Below are 19,511 nucleotides of genomic sequence, written 5' to 3' on the forward strand. Positions count from 1 at the left end.
TTGCGCCACTGCACTCTAGCCTGGGTGAAAGAGCGAGACTCCATCTCAAACAAACAAACAAACAAACACCAGCATGCTGGCTCCATACCCAGAGTATCAGATTCAGTTGGTCAGGTGGGCATGATAAGGCGCATGTCTAATGAGTTCCCAGGTGATGCTGATGGGGCTGTTCCAGGAACCACAGTTTGAGGACCAATAATGTAGAGATGACTTCTCCAGGTAGTGATGGTAACTGTAACTTGTTGGCAAAGAAATCCAATAATTAGCCAAAATGCATGATTTCTTGAGTTCCCTGGGTTTGAATAAAGGATATTGCAGTCATTCTGGGGAATGCCTATTTGGAGTAAATTTTGTGTGGCTGTTTTTTTTTTCCTCCTTCTCAGCGAACCCAGCAGCCCCATGGAAAGAGGAAACCAAACAGAAGTTGGAAACTTTCTCCTCCTGGGATTCGCAGAGGACTCTGACATGCAGCTTCTCCTCCATGGGCTGTTCCTCTCCATGTACCTGGTTACCATCACCGGAAACCTGCTCATCATCCTGACCATCAGCTCAGACTCCCACCTCCAAACCCCCATGTACTTCTTCCTCTCCAACCTGTCCTTTGCTGACATCTGTTTCTCATCCACGACTGTCCCAAAGATGCTGGTGAATATCCAAACACAAAGCAAAATGATCACTTTTGCAGGCTGCCTCACCCAGATATTTTTTTTCATTGCATTTGGATGCCTGGACAATTTGCTCCTGACCGTGATGGACTATGACCGCTTCGTGGCCATCTGTCACCCCCTGCACTACATGGTCATCATGAACCCCCAGCTCTGTGGACTGCTGGTTCTGGGGTCCTGGTGCATCAGTGTCATGGGTTCCTTGCTTGAGACCTTGACCATTTTGAGGCTGTCCTTCTGCACAAATATGGAAATTCCGCACTTTTTTTGCAATCCTTCCAAAGTTCTGAAGCTTGCCTGTTCTGACACCTTCATCAATAACATCGTGATGTATTTTATGACCATTGTCCTGGGTGTTTTTCCTCTCTGTGGAATCCTATTCTCTTATTCTCAGATTTTCTCCTCCGTCCTAAGAGTATCATCTGCCAGAGGCCAGCACAAAGCCTTTTCCACCTGTGGTTCCCACCTCTCAGTGGTCAGCTTGTTCTACAGCACGGGCCTTGGGGTCTATCTCAGTTCTGCAGCTACACCATCTTCTAGGACAAGTCTGGTGGCCTCGGTGATGTACACCATGGTCACCCCCATGCTGAACCCCTTCATCTACAGCCTGAGGAACAGGGACATGAAGGGGTCACTGGGGAGACTCCTCCTCAGGGCAGCTTCTCTCAAAGAGGGGACCATTACCAAGCTCTCATGAATTGCAGTGAACACAATACTGAGTCCAGACTGGCGTCTTTCAGCCAATATTTCGACTTCTGTTTTTATGCATTTTTTTTGAGACGGAGTCTTGCTCTGTCACCCAGGCTGGAGTGCAATGGCATGATCTCGGCTCACTGCAACCTCCGCCTCCCAGGTTCAAGCAATTCTCCTGCCTCAGCCTCCTTAGCAGCTGGGATTACAGGCATGCGCCACAATGCCCAGCCAATTTTTTGTATTTTTAGTACAGATGGGGTGTCACCATGTTAGTCAGGCTGGTCTTGAACTCCTGACCTCATGATCCACCTACCTCGGCCTCTCAAAGTGCTGGGATTACAGGCATGAGCCACCGTGCCCAGCCGCTTTTTTTTCTTTTTCCAAGGAGTCTCACTCTGTCACCCAGGCTGCAGTGCAATGGTGCCATCTCGGCTCACTGCAACTGCCGCTTCCCGGGTTCAAATGGTTCTTCTGCCTCGGCCTCCCGAGTAGCTGGGATTACAGGCACCCTCCACCACGCCTGGCTAGTTTTTGTATTTTTAGTAGAGATGGGGTTTCACCATGTTAGTCAGGCTGGTCTGGAACTCCTGACCTCAAGTAATCTGCCCATCTTGGCCTCCCAAAGTGCTGGGATTACAGGCAATGAGCCACCGCACCCTGCCTTCTTTTATACGTATTAAAGCATCTCTTCCCTTGCATCTTCCTTTGGAACGTTTCCTGCCCTTGCTACTGCTAATAAAGTTATATAGGATCACCGTATTTGACTTTCTAACCAGTAATCTTAACTTTGTATGAATACAACCTGGTGTTTTCTCCGTTATCTTTAGTAATGATTTGGATTTTGTTTTTTGTTTTTTGTTTTGTTTTGTTTTTGTTTTTGTTTTTCAGACAGTCTCCCTCTGTTGCCCTGGCTGGAGTGCAGTGGCGCCATCTCGGCTCACTGCAACCTCCACCTCCCAGGTTGAAGCAATTCCCCTGCCTCAGCCTCCTGAGTATCTGGAACTACAGGCATGCACCACCATGTCTGGCTAATTTTTGCGTTTTTAATAGAGACAGGGTTTCACCATGTTGGCTAGGCTGGTCTCAACTTCTGACCTCAAGTGATCTGCCTGCCTCAGCCTCCCAAAGTGCTGGGATTACAGACATGAGCCACCGCGCCTGGCCTGATTTGAGTTACAAATATATATATCAAATCTTAACGTGTTAAATATATACCCTCAGAAGCGATGAGATATGTCCCTATTTTGGACATGTTGCCCTGGAAACTCATTTACAGAGATGCTTTTTGAGGTTACGTGAATAAAAATAACTCAAAGAGTTTCCTCCTTTTTTAATCTGATTCACTTTCCTTTCAGTCACACCAACTTTACTTAACTTTTCTACTCTTTCACAATATGCGTTCCTTGAACTTCAGAGCAACGTCTCACCCATTTTTGCAATCACAATGCCTAGCACAGTTATTGGTAAGGAGTTCATGTTTACATGATATTTGTCAAATGGAGTAGAAAAATAGATGGGTGGATGGTTAAATATAAAATAAGATCTGGACCAGAAAAATACAAATTGATTAATCTGATTAAAGCTTTTGGCCAGGCATGGTGCTGCATGCCTATAGTTTCAGCTACTCAGGAAGCTAAGGCAGGAGGATGGCTTGAACCCAGGAGGTTGAGGCTGCAGTGAGCCGTGATTATGCCACTGTACTCCAGCCTGGGTGACAGAGCGAGACTCTGTTTCTAAATAATAATAATAATAATAATAATAATTAATTAAGTTGTAGAGCTAGAAACAAAATTCAAGGTTATTGATGTTGATATTAATAGCACTTTATATACCAGCACCATTTAAGAGCTTTATATACATTACCTCATTTAATTTTTCCAATAACTCTTTTATGTGATTAGTATTATTTCTCATATTTACAAATAAAGAAGTAAGAGCTTATGGTAAGTAGGTAATTAGCTCAAGATAATGAATGTAGCGACAAGGTTCAAATGCAGGGCTGTATGAATCAGACAGCTCTCCCAGGCATTATGTTATGTTACTGTGGAGTCCTAATTAGGGAAAAGGAGTCAGGCTGGTGAGACCGAGGGAAAGCAAAAAGAAGCAGATAGAAGTCTGCCCTTCTTCATGGTCCCGGACACAAAGCCCTCCTGTGCAAAAAACTCACAATCTTCCTGCACTCAGCTATCACCAGACCCTCGGCTGATACAAAAATTGCAAGTTAGCTCACTGCAACCTTGGCGTTATCAATACTGTACAAAGCCCTCTTCAGCACACAGCACAAGCATTGTCTTTTAAAATCCCCAGCAAGCTTCTGTCTCTTTGCAGTCAGCTCCTCCATTGCTGGCCTGCCCATTGCTTCCTTGCAATGTATTTTCATACTTTCTCCAATAAATATGCCTTTCTTTACCTACAATTGTGTTGGTAAATTCTTCTTATCTTCCACACCACCAGCCCCAGACAGTCGCCACTCACCCATGACAGCTACCTCTAGTCAAACCTTCTAATAATAATAGTTAAACCTCAAAGGAACCAGGAATTCTCTGACATAAGTTCTTACTTCTGGAATTATGCTCCCCAATCAAGAAATATTCTGTGTCTGGGAGCTGCAGCCTCAGAAATAAATGAAACCCATGAGTAAGATTTATTGTTTCCTTTGATAGTTTAATTTGACTTCCTTTGATTGTTCATGAAAATTTTTGTGCTCGATCATTTTTGTGCTCGATCTTTTTGTGTTCAATGTTTTTATAGTAATTCTTTTTTCCAGCTTTACTGAGTATTGATGAATAAACATTGTACATATTCAAGGTGTATAATGATTTGATATATGTACACATTGTGTAGTGATTTACTCACATTTATTTTTACTAAATTTTGAGTTTACCTCCTTTGATCATTTATCATCTTAGACTTTTTAAAATTCTAGTTCACTTAAAGTAGTTTTTAAATTTTTATTCTTAATCATTATGGATACACAATAGTTGTACATATTTATGGGGTACATATGAAGTTTTCTTTTTTTTTTTTTTTTTTTTTTTTTTTTTTTTGAGACAGAGTCTCGTTCTGTCGCCCAGGCTGGAGTGCAGTGGCACAATCTCTGCTCACTGCAAGCTCCGCCTCCTGGGTTCACGCCATTCTCCTGCCTCAGCCTCCCGAGTAGCTGGGACTACAGGCGCCTGCCACCACGCCTGGCTAATTTTTTGTATTTTTAGTAGAGACGGGGTTTCACTGTGTTAGCCAGGATGGTCTCAATCTCCTGACCTCGTGATCTGCCCACCTCTGCCAGCTAAAGTGCTGGGACTACAGGTGTGAGCCACCGCACCCGGCCACATATGAAATTTTTACACATACAGTATATAGTGATCAAATCAGTGTAATTGGGGTATCTATCACTTCAAGTATCTATCATTTCTTTGTGTTATAAACATTGCAATTCCACCTTTTTAGTTATTTTGAAATATACAATAAATTATTGCTAACTATAGTCACCCTATTGTGCTACCAAATACTAGATTTTATTCCTTCTAACTGTATTTTTGTACTTATTAACTATCCCTTCTTTATCTTCCCTCCCTCCTTACTGCCCCTCCTAGCTTCTGGTAACCATCATTCTACTCTGTTTCCATGAGTTCAGTTTTTTCAGCTCCCACACACAAGTGAGAAGATGTAATGTGTTTTTCCGTGCCTGGCTTATTTCTTTTGTTGTTGTTTTGTTTTTGCTTTTTTTTTTTTTTTTTGAGACGGACTTTTGCTCTTGACACCCAGGCTGGAGTGCAATGCTGCGATCTTGGCTCACTGCAACCTCCACCTCCCAGGTTGAAGCCATTCTTCCTGCCTCAGCCTCCCGAGTAGCTGGGATTACAGGCAGCCACCACCACGTCCAGCTAATTTTTTTATTTTTCGTAGAGACCAGGTTTCATCATGTTGGCCAGGCTGGTCTTGAGCTCCTGACCTCAGGTGATCTGCCTGCCTCAGCCTCTCAAAGTGCTGGGATTACAGGCGTGAGCCACCACACCCGGCCGCCTAGCTTATTTCATTTAACATAGTGTCCTGCAGTTCCACCCATGTTGATGCAAATGATAGGATCTCTCATTAATTTTATGACTGAATAGTGCTCCATTGTGTATATGTAACACATTTTCTTTATCCATTCATCTGTTGATGAACACTTAGTTTGATTCCAAATCTTAGCTATTGTGAATAGTGCTGAAACAAACATGAGAGTTTGCATAAAAGATATCTTTTATGTAAGTATTTATTAAATATTTCCACAGCTTTCCATTCATCTTTTATTATCTTTATTGTTTTACCTGCAGCTGTTAAACATCTGCAGGTAAAAAAGTCCATCAGTTATCTTCTCATTTCTCTTCTTTTCTCTTTCTTCCATCTGGATTTCTGCTCAGAGGGTTAATCTATCCTTTTTTCTAGAATTCTGCTGCTATTTGACATTTTTCCTCCAACTTCATTCTATTATGGTGGCTGATGTTAAGATAGGAATTTAAGTTGATTTTGCTCCCCAATTAATAACCAATTATCCAAGTACCATTTTTAACATCCTTCCTTCCCTCAATCAAAAAATTGTTGGTTTTTCTTTTTCTTTTTCTTTTTTTTTTGAGATGGAGTTTCACTCTTGTCACCCAGGTTGGAGTGCAATGGCACAATCTCAGCTCACTGCAATTTCTGCCTCCCAGGTTCAAGTGATTCTCCTGCCTTAGCCTCTCAAGTAGCTGGCATTACAGGTGCCCGCCACCACACTCAGCTAATTGTTGTATTTTTAGTAAAGACGGGGTTTCACCATGTTGGCCAGGCTGGTCTCTAACTCCTGACCTCGGGTGATCCACCCGCCTCAGCCTCCCAAAAAGTGCTGGGATTACAGGCGAGAGCCACCATGGCCAGCCCCCTCATTGATTTTAATGTCACTTTTATAATGTAGTAGCTTCTTATTTTACTGAATTTGTTTTTTATTATCCAGCAGCATTGATATACAGTCATGCCCCACATAATGATGTTTTGGCCGACGACAGACAACGTATATTATGGTAAACCCATAAGATCATAATGGAGCTGAAAATTTTCTTTTCTTTTTTCGAGACGGAGTCTTGCTCTGTCGCCCAGGCTGGAGTGCAGTGGCGCAATCTCAGCTCAATGCAACCTCCGCCTCCTGGGTTCAAGCAATTCTCTTTCCTCAGCCTCCTGAGTAGCTGGGATTACAGGCGCCCACCACCATGCTTGGCTAATTTTTGTATTCTGAGTAGAGACAAGGTTTCACCGTGTTGGCCAGGCTGCTGTCGAACTCTTGACCTCATGATCCACCTGCTTTGGCCTCCCAAAGTGCTGGGATTACAGGCGTGAGCTACCTCGCCCGGCCCGGAGCTGAAAATTTTCTATGGCCTAATGACTTCATAGTCACTGTACTTCAGAATGCAACACATTACTCACACGTTTGTGTCAACAAATCTACTGTTCCACCTGCTGGATAAAAGGCAAGCACATACAATTATATATAGTGCAGAATACTTGACAATGAAAATAAACGACTATGTTACTGATGTGTGTACTTACTATATTATACTTTTTTATCACTATTTTAAAGGTTATTCCTTCTACTTATTAAAGGAAAAAGTTAACCATAAAACAGCCTCAAGCATGTCCTTCAGAAGATATTCTAAAAGAAGGCATTGTTAATACAGGAGATGGCAACTCCGTGCGTGGTATTGCCCCTGAAGACCTTCCAGTGGGACAAGATGTGGAGGTAGAAGACAGTAATACTGATGATCCTGACCCTGTGTAGGCCTAGGCTAATGCGTATGTTACAAATTTTTTAAACAGAAAAAAAACCCATATAGAATAAGAATATAAAGACAAAACATTTTTGTACAGCTGTACAGTGTATTTGTTTTAAGCTACCCGTTATTACAAAACAGTCCAAAAGTGGTTTTTTGTTGTTGTTGATGTTCTGTTTGGTTTTATTTATCTTTTTTTTGAGAAGGGGTCTGGCTCTGTAGTTCAGGCAGGAGTGCAGTGGCGCAATCTCGGCTCACTGCAACTTCCACCTCCCTGGTTCAAGTGATTCTTCCTGCCTCAGCCTCCTGAGTACCTGGGATTACAGGCAGCCACCACCACACCCAGCTAACTTTTGTATTTTTAGTAGAGATGGGGTTTCACCATGTTGGCCAGGCTGGTCTCGAACTCCTGACCTCAGGTGATCTGCCCGTAATCCCAGCAATTTGGGAGGCCAGGGCCTGCGGATCACTTGAGGTCAGGAGTTTGAGACCAGCCTGACCAACATGGCGAAACCCCCGTCTCTACTAAAAATACAAAAATTAGCCGGGCATGGTGGTGGGCACCTGTAATCTCAGTTACTCGGGAGCCTGAGGCAGAAGAATCGCTCGAACCTGGGAGGTGAAGGTTGCAGTGAGCTGAGATCTTGCCACTGTACTCCAGCCTGGGTGACAGAAAGAGACTCTGAAAAAAAAAAAAAATATATATATATATATATATATATCTCTCATTACTGGGAGACATAATTGCTTTCTACTGAACTGAAAACTCACATCTGGTCTCTCCTGGACTCTGTCCCATGCACTTTTTGCTTTTGCTGATTTTAATCTGTACCCTTCACTGTAATAAACCATAACTATGAGTATGATAGCTTTTCTGAGTTCTACGAGTCTTTTTATTTTATGTTATTTTATTTTTGAGACAGGGTCTCCCTGTGTTGCCCAGGCTGGAGTGCGGTGGTGCTATCTCGGCTCACTGTAACCTTTGCCGGCGGGGCTCAACCCACTTCAGCCTCCCGAATAGCTGGGACTACAGGTGCCCACTACCGCACTTGGCTAGTTCTTGTATTTTTAGTAGAGACAGGGTTTTGCCATGTTACCCTGGCTGGTTTCAAACTCCTGGACTCAAGCAATCCTCCTGCCTTGGCCTCTCAAAGTGCTGGGATTGTAGGTGTGAATCACCACACCTGTCTTGAATTCTGAATTCTATGAGTCTTTCTTTTTTTTTTGAAACAGAGTCTTGCTCTGTCGCCAGGCTGGAGTGCAGTGGCGCCAATCTCAGCTCACTGCAACCTCCGCCTCCCGAGTTCAAGTGATTCTCCTGCCTCAGCCTCCCGAGTAGCTGGGACTACAGGCACCTGCCACCACGCCCGGCTAATTTTCTGTATTTTAGTAGAAACTGGGTTTCACCATGTTGGCCAGGCTGGTCTTGATCTCCTGACCTCATGATCTGCCCGCCTCAGCCTTCCAAAGTGCTGGGATTACAGGCGGGAGCCATCGCACCTGGCCCTGAATTCTATGAGCCTTTCTAGTGAATTGCTGAACCTAAAGGTGGTCTTGGGGGACCCCTGACACAGAAACCATGGATATCATTTTATTAAGAGAAATAATGATTTTTCTTTACCTTCTTCAGCTCCGCCACTCTTTGAGAATGTAAGAAACATGAGTTGACCCCTCTTCTTGTTGAAGCTGAAACTTCCCTCCTCCCCAAACCTAGGAGAAACGTTTGTTCCCCCTCCCTTGCTCATGCCATCCTTCAAGCCCTCAGCATGCGCTTAGAGAGAAACAGAGACCTTGTATACCTTTCATTCCTGCTCCTTTATTTCACTTTTCCCTCCCCCCTAAACGAGTCAAGCAGAACGTGTGTTCAGCCCATGGTCAGTTGGGTGACAAATGTGTCCCCAGGACTCCCCTCCCCAGCCCCCTTCCCTCCTCTCTGGGGGGCAGAGCTGGAGGCCCCTCACATAGCACTCTCGTTGCCTCCCCGTCCCCGGGATGCCCCCTTCTCCTGCGCCATGAGGGACTTGTAGGGTTTCCCCAGGCTGGGGAGGGTGAGCTCAGCTTCCTGAAGCTCCAGCTCCCGCTGAGACAAGTGCTCGATGACGGCCGCTCCAATTGAGTCCCCCAGTACGTTGGTCATTGTGCGAAGCCGGTCACTGGTACAGGGGAAAAAGAAGCTGCCATTAATGGGGGCTTGAAAAACTTCACAGAAGGAGGGTGCAGCAGAGGGGTGTCCCTGTGCCAGGGAGTCAGAGGCCTCCCATTCCAGTACAATCCACGACCACAAGTCCCCGAGCAGGTTCTTCCCCCTCTCTGTCCTGTTTCTCCTCCTAACAAACAGGATGGACCAGCTCTGAAATGTTCATGTTTGATCTTAGATGTGATTTTTTTAAAAATGAGGCCGGGCGTGGTTTAAAAAAAAAAAGATCATATCATTAAAAAAAATATGATCCCAGAACTTTGTTTGGGAGGCTGACAGGCAGAAGAATTGCTTGAGACCAGGAGTTCAAGGCCAGCCTGGGCAACATAGCAAGACCCTGTCTCTACATAGAATAACTTTAAAACATGGCCTGGGATGGTGGCATGTGCCTGTAGTCCCAGCTACTTGGGAGGCTGGGATGGGAGGGTCACTTGAGCCCAGAACTTCAGGGCTGCAGCGAGCTATGATCATGCCACTCCACTCCAGCCTAGATGACAGAACAAGAACCTGTCTCTCAAAAAAAAGAAAATGAGGCTGGGCGTGGTGGCTCATGCTTGTAATCCCAGCACGAGGTGGGAGGATCACGAAGTCAGGAGTTGGAGACCAGCCTGACCAACATAGTGAAACCCCGTCTCTACTAAAAATACAAAAAAAAAAAAAAAATTAGCCGGGCATGGTGGCATGCACCTGTAATCCCAGCTACTCGGGAGGCTGAGGCAGGAGAATCGCTTGAACCTGGGAGGCAGAGGTTGCAGTGAGCTGAGATCGAGCCACAGCACTCTAGCTTGGGTGACAGAGTGAGACTCTATCTGTCTCAAAAAAAAAAAAGAAAGAAAAGAAAAAAATGAACATCTGATACAGACAATTAAGGGTTATGAACTGAAAAGCACATAGAATCTGGAATGGTAAACCAGGGCAGGCCTGAGTCAATACAGGTGTAGACCAGGGCAGGCTGAAGATTATAAAATTGGAACTCAGGCTCAGCTGACAGCTCCCATGTGGGAATGAAAGTTCAGGCTTCTTTTAATGTAAACCTCCTGGCTTTGTTGTTGTTGCTGGTTTTTGTTTTTGTTTTTTGAGATGGCGTTTCGCTCCTGTTGCCCAGGCTGGAGTGCAGTGGTGCGATCTCGGCTCACTGCAACCTCCACCTCTCAGTTTCAAGCGATTCTGCTGTCTCAGCCTCCTGAGTAGCTGGGATTATAGGCGCCCACCACTAGGCCCAGCTAATTTTTGGTATTTTTAGTAGAGATGGGGTTTCGCCATGTTGGCCAGGCTGGTCTTGAACTCCTGACCTCAGGTGATCTGCCCACCTCGGCCTCCCAAAGTGCTGGGATTACAGGCGTGAGCCACCACACCCGGCATGTTTTTATGTTTTTGAAACAGAGTGTTGCTCTGTCACACAGGCTGGAGTGTAGTCGTGCGATCTTGGCTCACTGCAGCCTCAATCTCCCAGGTTCAAGAGTTCCTCCCACCTCAGCCTCCCAAGCAGCTGGGACTACAGGTGTGCCACCACACCCAGCTAATTTTTGTATTTTTTGTAGAGACGGGATTTGCCATGTTGCCCAGGCTGGTCTTGAACTCCTGAACTCATGCAATCCACCTGATGTGGCCTCCCAAAGTGCTGGGATTACAGGCACATGTCACTGTGTCCTACCCGTAAACCTCCCGTTTTTAAAAATTGAGATTTAAATATATATTTGCAGCTGGGAGTAGCAGCTCACACCTGTAGTCCCAACTACTTGGGAGGCTGAAGCAAGAGGATTGCTTAAGCTAAGGAGTTCAAGGCCAGCCTGGGCAACACAGCAAAACATAATCTCAAAAAAAAAAAAAAAAAAAAAACAAAAAACAAATCCCAGCACTTTGGGAGGCCGAGGTGGGTGGATCATGAGGTCAGGAGATCGAGACCATCCTGGCTAACATGGTGAAACCCTGTCTCTACTAAAAACACAAAAAAACAAAAAATTAGCCAGGATTGGTGGTGAGCGCCTTTAATCCCAGCTACTTGGGAGTCTGAGGCAGGAGAATGGCGTGAACCCGGGAGGCAATCTCATCTCACTGCCACCTCCACCTCCCAGGTTCAAGCGATTCTCCTGCCTCAGCCTCCTGAGCAGCTGGGATTACAGGCGCATGCCACCACGCCCAGCTAATTTTGTTTTTTGTTTGTTTGTTTGTTTGTTTGTTTGTATTTTTAGTAGAGACACCGCACCCGGCCTGGATCACCTTTTTGTGACTTCTACATAAAACAGGTAAAAGAGGAGTTTTTCCGACTGATAGGTAAAGCCCCCATTGCTTGTCTCCAACCCTACTTCCCAAAGATAACTAACTGTGTGGGATTTGGGGTCCAGAGGCCATGGATTGGAGGCCTCTCCAAGGCCTCCTTTTCACTTGAAAATTCTGGACCATTGCATCTTTTCTGGAATGAAAGTTCACAGGTTGAGGACGTTGCAGGGAAAAGCAGTGTGTGGAGAAGCGGGAGCACCAGGGTCCAGCCTGGAGAACACTCACAGGAACCAGTCCACGGCGATGATGAGCGTGATGTCTTCCGTGGGCAAGCCGACCGATGTGAGCACAATGACCATGGTGACCAGACCCGCCTGGGGGATGCCAGCAGCCCCAACACTGGCCGCTGTGGCCGTGATGCTGCAGGGGGAGGGAGAACATGGGGAGCAGGTGGAGGGAAGAAGGCGATGAGGAAGAGAGAGGAAAAGGACAGAGAGAAGGGAAGAGATCAGCTCCCCAAGGCATTTTAAATTAAATACCCAAGCCAGACACAGAGAGAAAAATACTTCTTGATGCCTCGCCTCGCCCCGCCCCGCCCCGCCCCTCCTTGCCTCGCCCCGCCTCGCCTCCTCTCTCTCTCCCAGGCTGAAGTGCAGTGGTGTTATCTCAGCTCACTGCAACTCACTACTCAATCCCACCTTAACCTCCTGAGTAGCTGGGACCACAGGCACATGCCACAACGCCTGGTTAATTTTTAGTGGAGATGGGGTTTCACCATGTTGGCCAGGCTGGTCTCGACCTCAAGTGATCCACCCACCTCGGCCTCCCAATGTGCCGGAATTACAGGTGTGAGCCACCGCGCCCGACAGAGCTTACATTCTAGTATGGGAAGCAGGCAATAAACAAAATGAATAAGTAAAATTCATACTATATGGATATGGTACTACATGGGGAAACGGTGCCTCCTTAGCAAGACCCGATATGCCATTTTAAACAGGGCTTCCCTGAAAAAGTAACGCTGAAGACCTGAAGGAGATGACAATGTTCACTGTTATTTTTATAATGACTAAGTTGGAACCACTGGATGATGGGACCTATAAATACAGGAATAAATAAATATATAGGGCCTACAAATATAAGAATCTATATACAAGAACCTCGGGTTATCAGGATGCACCAGCCATGCTTTGGACAAATGGATCTCCCACGTGAGAGGGAAACTGACGGGAACGTCTTGGCAGCTCCTGACAGCCTCAGGTGGCAACTTTACCTTTCACCTACCTCATCCGCCGTTGGGCTCTTCCCACATCCCCCTTCCAACATCCGTGGGCTCCTCTGAGCTCCAGCTGTGGCCCCCTCCTCCCTCCCCAACCCTCCCAGCCAAGCTGATGACCTCTTAAGTCTTACCTGCTGGCAGGTCCTACCCAAGCCCCCTCACCTGATGGTTGTGATCTGACCCAGGTTGAGCTCGTAGTTGTTAACTTGAGCAATGAAGATGGCAGCCAGGGCCTCGTAGAGGGCAGTGCCATCCATGTTGACCGTGGCGCCCACGGGCAGCACGAACCTGGTGATGCGGCGGTCCACACCCAGGCCCTCCTCCAGGCAGCGGAAGGTGATGGGCAGCGTTGCGGAGCTGGGGGAAAGAGCCCAGGGCTGAGGACTGGGCGTGGCCTGGTGGGGGGGCGGGGCTGGGAACAGGGTGTGGCCTATTGGGGCAGGGCAGAGAATGGGGCGTGGCCGAAGAAAGGCTGGGAACAGGGAGGGACCTAGTGGGGCACGGCTGAGAATGCGGAGGTCTGGGTCACATGGGCGGGGCTGAGAACAGGGGCGGAGTAGGTGAGGCGGGGCTCAGAGCAGGACGTGGCCAGGTGAGGAAGAACTGAAAATAGGGCGTGGCAAGGCAGGGCGGGGATCAGAGCAGGGCATGGGCTGGGCGTGGCCTGGGCAGAAATGAGCCCAAGGAGCGTTCCCTTTGAGAGCACTGAGCAGGCCAGGTGGGGGCTCCGCAAGAGGCAGAAGACAAGGGTATAACACTTCAGAGGCTGATAACTGTACAAAGGAAAGGAGCAACTCCTTATGATACAGGAAGAAAACAGCAATGAGGGTCTCCCAAGCTGAAGATCTCTTGACCCACCTAAAGCCAATAGCTAAGGCCAGTGACTACACACTAGTTTATGGCACTAGTTCGTTCTACCTATCCATTTCCAGAAAGGACAGGACCAAAGGCCTGCTGACTTCAGGGAGGGCCCCATTCCAGACTCCCCTGTTTGTACCAGCATTGACCTCAGCTGTGCTAACTTTCACTCTCCATCTCCCCGCCATGTCTTATCGGAGAAAAGTGACCTAACTGATTGGTGAGTTTAGTCAAAGAAGTGGGCATCTCATTTGGGGTAAGTCTGTCCACAAGGCGTATGTTCTGTGGTCCGCTTTCCATCATACGGTTGGAATCCTGGACTCATAGAGAGTCTCTGGGTGTCCAGCTCAGCGGCGACTATGTGAGTTTAATTCTAAGATACAGTGACATCAGTCTTATGTAGCCGTAGGCCAAGAGGCACATTCCCTGACCAGCGTTATGGGCAATTTTAAAAATTATGTTTTTGACCAGGTGCAGTGGTTTGTGCCTGTAATCACAGCACTTTGGGAGGGCGAGACGGGCAGATCACTTGAGCTCAGGAGTTCAAGATGAGCCTGGCCAACGTGGCAAAACCCCGTCTCTACCAAAAAAAAACAAAAACAAAAAAACCTTAGCTGGGAGGGCTAAAAAATTAGCCGGGAGGACTGGAATCACACACCTGTGATTCCAGCTACTTGGGAGGCTGAGGTGGGAGGATCACTTGAGCCTGGGAGGTGGAAGTTGCAGTGAGTGGAGATCACACCACTGCACTGTAGCCTGGGTGATAGAGTGAGGCCTCATGTCAAAAGAAAAAGAAAAAGAAAAAAAGATATTTTTGGCTGGGCGTGGTGGCTTACACATGTAATCCCAGCACTTTGAGAGGCCAAGGTGGGCGGATCACATGAGGCCAGATGTTCGAGACCAGCCTGGCCAACATGGCAAAACCCCATCTCTACTAAAAATACAAAAATTAGCCGGGTGTGGTGGTGCACGCCTGTAATCCCAGCTACTTGGGAGGCTGAGGCAGGAGAATCACTTGAACCTAAGAGGCGGAGCTTGCAGTGAGCCAAGATCACACCACTGCACTCCAGCCTGGGTGACAGAGTGAGACTCTGCCTCAAAAAAAAAAAAAAAAAATTCTTCCATCTTTTTGGCTGTTGTGCTACTTTTCAAATTATTTTGAATTGGGATGATGCTCTTAATTAATCCCCTAAAACTACAAAAGAAGAAGAGGAAGAAGAGGAGGAAGAAGAAAAAGGAGGAAGAGGATGAAGGGGAAGAAGAAGGAGGAGGAGAAGGAAGAAGCAGCAGCCAAAAGATTTCCCAGACACCATCTCACAAGTGGAGATGACACTCTCTGAGCCAGGAAACGACTGAGCTCATGGGGCATCCTGGAACCTTCCCTCTTAACTCAAAATTGGTACCTGGTTCTCCTCCACAGAAAGTTAAAAAACAGGAAAGGAGAAAAGGAGACCAGGAGAGCCAGCCCAGGACAATGACTGGCCCCCAGGTGTTGCGCCAGCTGGAGACCCTCCAGAGCCCTGGACATTATTGGATGACTTAGAAGAGGTGTTTAAGGAACGGAGAGGGCAGATGCCCTAGGAGAGGACATGAAGGACAAGAAGTGCAACCAGGAATGGTGCTGGGGTGGGGAGCAAGGCCATACCTGGAAGACGTGCCCATAGCGGTGATGAGGGCTTGTAGCATGCCCCCAATGAAGGGGAAGGGGTTCCGGTGAGTGACGAGGAAGTAGATGAGGGGAAGGACGCCGCCAGCATGGAGGAACAGGCCCACGATGACGGTCAGGGTGTACATGCCCAGCTGACCCCCCAGGACAGCCATGTCTTCCATCTCCAGAATCTTCCCAGCAATCAGGAACAGGATGCCCACAGGTGCATACCTGTGTGAGGGAGCCACATACCTGTCAGGGCTCCCTCCTGACCTCCCTTGCAGGTCTCCAAGGCTTTGCCCATATAGGGCCGTGGAGCCACACAGTACCCACGATACAGCACCCTACTCCATCCCAGTCTTCCCCGTACACTAATGAATGCCACCGGGCCCCATGAATGAAGCCCACCTCCTCCTCCTCCTGCTCTTCCACATCCCCCCACCATGGTAGAAAAGTTCCTACAATTCCGGGATATACAACCTTTCAGGTCTCTCCTGTATCTACTCCCCATCCAAGCCCTCTCAATCCTGCCCCAAATAATCACTACCTTCAGTTTCCTTCCTTAGACATTGCCAAGACATTCCCTGTCTCTGGCCTTCTAAGCTTCCCTTATCTTCTGCCCCCAACTCTTTGTTCCACATTTGAAACGTGTATGCCCCTATTCTCTTCCCTATGAGTGCCTGTTATCACTCATTCACCAGCCTAAGCATTTCCCTCTCAAACCACTTGTCCTATCAAAATCACTGATGTATTCATTCATTCCACAGATATTGACTGAGTACCTAATGAGTACCAGGCACATGGCTCCCGTCCTCATAGTACTTACATTCTGTTATGGACTAAATGTTTATATCCCCTCCCCCCTCGAACCAAATTCATATGTTGAGATCCTAACCCCCAATGGGATAGTATTGGGAGGTGATTAGGTCATGAGGGTGGAGCCATAATGAATGGAATTAGTGCCCATATAAAAGACACACCAGAGAGCTCCCTCCACCCTTCTGTCATTCGAAGACACAGCAAGAAGACGCCTTCCATGAACCAGAAGACAGCCCTCACCAGACACGGAATCTGTGGGTGCCTTGAACTTAGACTTCCCACCCTCCAGAGCTGTGCGAAATACATTTTTGTTCTTTAAGCCACGATGTCTATGGTATTTTTGTTACAGCAGCTGACATGAACTAAGACACATTCTAATGGGGAAAGCAGGAGGTACACATAGAAATGCACTAATTGCAAACTTCAAGTGGTGATAACAGCAAAGGAGAGTCACTGGATGGGACTGCTTCTGAGCAGATGGTCAGAGAGGGCTTTTCTGAAGAGGTGACATTTAAGCTGAGACTTGCATGATGAGAAGGTACCCTGTGTATCTGGGAGAAACCATTGCAGGCACAATGCAAAGACTCTGAGATGGGCATGCACTAGGAGTGCTGGAGGACCAGAGAGAAGACCAATGTGGCTGGAGTATTGAGTAAAAAGGAGAATAAAAAAGATGAAAGAGGCATGTTCATCAGGGGCTCACCTGTTTCCCCCCACAATCCAGCCTACTGGTCAATCGTGTGAGCTTCTGCCATCGGCACCATCATTTCATTTCTAGGCTTCAATGGCTACTCCTCTTTCTTTAGAAATTGAAGTCTACGGCTGGGCGTGGTGGCTCATGCCTGTAATCCCAGCACTTTGAGAGGCCAAGGAGGGCAGATCGCTTGAGGTCAGGAGTTCGAGACCAGCCTGGCCAACATGGTGAAACCCCATCTCTACTAAAAATACAAAAATTAGTCGGGTGTGGTAGTGCACACCTGTAGTCCCAGCTACTCGGGAGGCTGAGGCAGAAGAATCACTTGAACCCAGGAGGCAGAGGTTGCAGTGAGCTGAGATCGCACCACTGCACTCCAGCTTGGGCGACAGAGCGAGAACCCATCTCAAAAAAAAAAAAAAAATTGAAATCTACTTTGGCTCACCATTCATCATGGATGTGTTGGAGGAGGTGGGGACCTCTTGGGAAGGTGGTACAATAGCTTGAGTCAAAAATGAGGATGCAAGGGACTTCTCCAGTCACATCTGTGTTCTCCAAACTGGGCTCAGAGTTAGCCCTGGGGAGTAGTTGCTGAGTCTTCTCCAAGTCAACATGACTAGATCCACCTCTATGCTTACTCTGAGTAATCCCTCTCTCAACTTCCTCACCTCCATCCTTCCACCTCATCCCCTGCAAAATTCCTCAGCCCAAGATTAATTGTGCATGATTTCTTACCCCCTACACTCAGCCACCTGGCACATCTGGACATTTCACCCAATCATGCCAATGACACTGCTATAAATTCATTGTTCCCAATTCAGCTGAGCCTTCATTATTCCTTGTTAACTCTCTGCTTATCCTTAATAAGCTCCCCACTCCCATTCCTTTCAGATGCTTTTCCAGGCCCTCAACTTAGCCTCAAGTTCCTTATATGAAGAAAGTAAAATTTCATCTTCAAAGTTTCCCTTCTTGTTAAAGAATAAATCTTAAGTGTTAAAAATAGTTTCTTTTAAAGACTAACTTCCTTCAAGCCTCCTTACTTTATGCTAATAACTCTTTGTTAAGCCCTATCCTATGTAGGTGTTAGACATGCTCACAGGCACATGGTACATTCTACATCCTTGTACTTTAACCAAGATATCTGTGCTGGATGTGCTCACAGGCATGTCCCAGCTCGCAGCCTATACCCTTTCCTTATTTGGGAATGTTATTACTTTTCTAAGTCCTTTTGTAAGCAACTTCCTCTTTTCCTCTGTTTTCCATTGCTTTTACCTGTTCAGAAAAGTTTTAAATTATTAGCCAGTCGGGTTTTAGTTTAGATTGTAAGGTCTGGCTCCAGCCAATGGAGACAGGACACAGTAGCAGGGACAAACTGCATAAGGGATAAAAATTGCTTCTTCCCTCCTTTGTTCAGGTGTGCTCTTGCCATTGTTCAATCTGTGATGAACACCCTTTCTGCAGAAGTAAAAATTGCCTTGCTGAGATAATTAAATTTATGTTCGAGTGCTATTTCTTTATGGCACTGGGGAACAAGCATTCTGTTTCTAAATAAACATTTTACATATAACACTATACAACTTTCCAGTTGTTTGGGATGATGTACAAAGTCTTCTCCCATTTGGGATCTGACAGCCTTGTTAATATCTTCCACCACCACTCCCAACTTACCCCATGCTCTCACCTTCCTGAATGCCCCACCATTCCCCAAACAACTTAGGTACCTTCAAGCTTTGCATGTTCTCTTCTCTCTGCCTGAAATACGTCTCCCCTCTCACTGTCCAGTTGAAGTCCTACTCACCTGTCAAGATGCAGTTAACAGGTGACCTTCTTCATGACTCCCTCTTCAGGAAGCATTCACTGTGTACCCCTCTACTCACTGCTTACTTCTCCATGTTCCCAACATTTTTAAAATGCTCCTTTACTACAGAACCTACCACCTTGTGTTATATTGATCTACAATGTGCCTGTCTCCCCTAAGATTTTGTGAGCTCCTTGAGGACAAGGTATGAGTGCACTGTATCTCTGTACTCCAGAGGTCAAGACAAAGTCTGCCTAGGAAAATGCCTGCTGAGTGAATAAAGATATTTCTGAAGGAATGAAGGAATCTAGAGAAGGAAGGAAGGAAGGAAGGAAGGAAGGAAGGAAGGGAGGGATTAGCAACTGGATGAATAAATAATGAAATGAGCGAATGAAACAAGTTAGTAGCTGAGTGAACAAATACGTGAACAAATGAGTGAATGAAGAGAATACTTGAATAAATGAATGAAAGAATAACAAATGCATAGATGAATGAGTGGGTCAAAGAATGAATTAGAATGAATAAATGACTTAACTGAGTAAATAAACAGATGAGTCCATCAATGATTTAACTAATGCATGGATGAGTCTGTAAATAAATTTACGAGTGAATGAATACATAAATGAGTGAGTTAACTGATGCATGGAAGAATGAATAGATGAATAAGAAAATGAATGAACCGATAGAAAAATGAGAATGAATAAGTGAATAAATTGGTGAGTGAAGAGATAAATTAGGAAGTAAATGGGTGAATAAATCATTGCAGAAAGGTATGAATGAATGAATGAATAGTAACTAATCAATGCATAGGAGATGAATAAATCCCTGTCACTTGTGACAACACAGACAAACCTGATGAC

At 46.3% G+C, this 19,511-nt stretch overlaps 2 protein-coding genes across 6 annotated transcripts in view; one reads left to right on the forward strand and one right to left on the reverse strand.

Annotated features, from left to right (window-relative positions):
* The first annotated feature begins 399 nt into the window (after positions 1 to 399).
* Positions 400 to 1,362, forward strand: LOC116478608 (olfactory receptor 7C2). Its single transcript, XM_032169975.1, has one exon. The coding sequence runs from the start codon at positions 400 to 402 to the stop codon at positions 1,360 to 1,362; it is 963 nt and encodes a 320-aa protein (XP_032025866.1).
* A 7,575-nt stretch (positions 1,363 to 8,937) lies between these two features.
* The window catches only part of SLC1A6 (solute carrier family 1 member 6), a 29,847-nt gene continuing 19,273 nt past the window's right edge, over positions 8,938 to 19,511 (reverse strand). For 3 of the 5 annotated variants that reach the window (XM_032169973.2, XM_032169971.2, XM_032169974.2), the window contains exons 8-11: positions 15,338 to 15,571; positions 12,997 to 13,191; positions 11,844 to 11,978; positions 8,947 to 9,294 (exon numbers count right to left, since the gene is read on the reverse strand). In XM_032169973.2, coding sequence (XP_032025864.1) covers positions 9,099 to 9,294; positions 11,844 to 11,978; positions 12,997 to 13,191; positions 15,338 to 15,571 — 760 coding nt within the window. In that variant the 3' untranslated portion in view covers positions 8,947 to 9,098. Of the gene's footprint in view, positions 9,295 to 11,843; positions 11,979 to 12,996; positions 13,192 to 15,337; positions 15,572 to 19,511 lie in introns of all 5 variants that reach the window. The other 2 variants (XM_032169970.2, XM_032169972.2) reach the window with 1 other exon arrangement.

Source organism: Hylobates moloch, unplaced genomic scaffold (assembly GCF_009828535.3).
Source record: "Hylobates moloch isolate HMO894 unplaced genomic scaffold, HMol_V3 SCAFFOLD_12, whole genome shotgun sequence".
Taxonomy (NCBI): Eukaryota; Metazoa; Chordata; class Mammalia; order Primates; family Hylobatidae; genus Hylobates; species Hylobates moloch.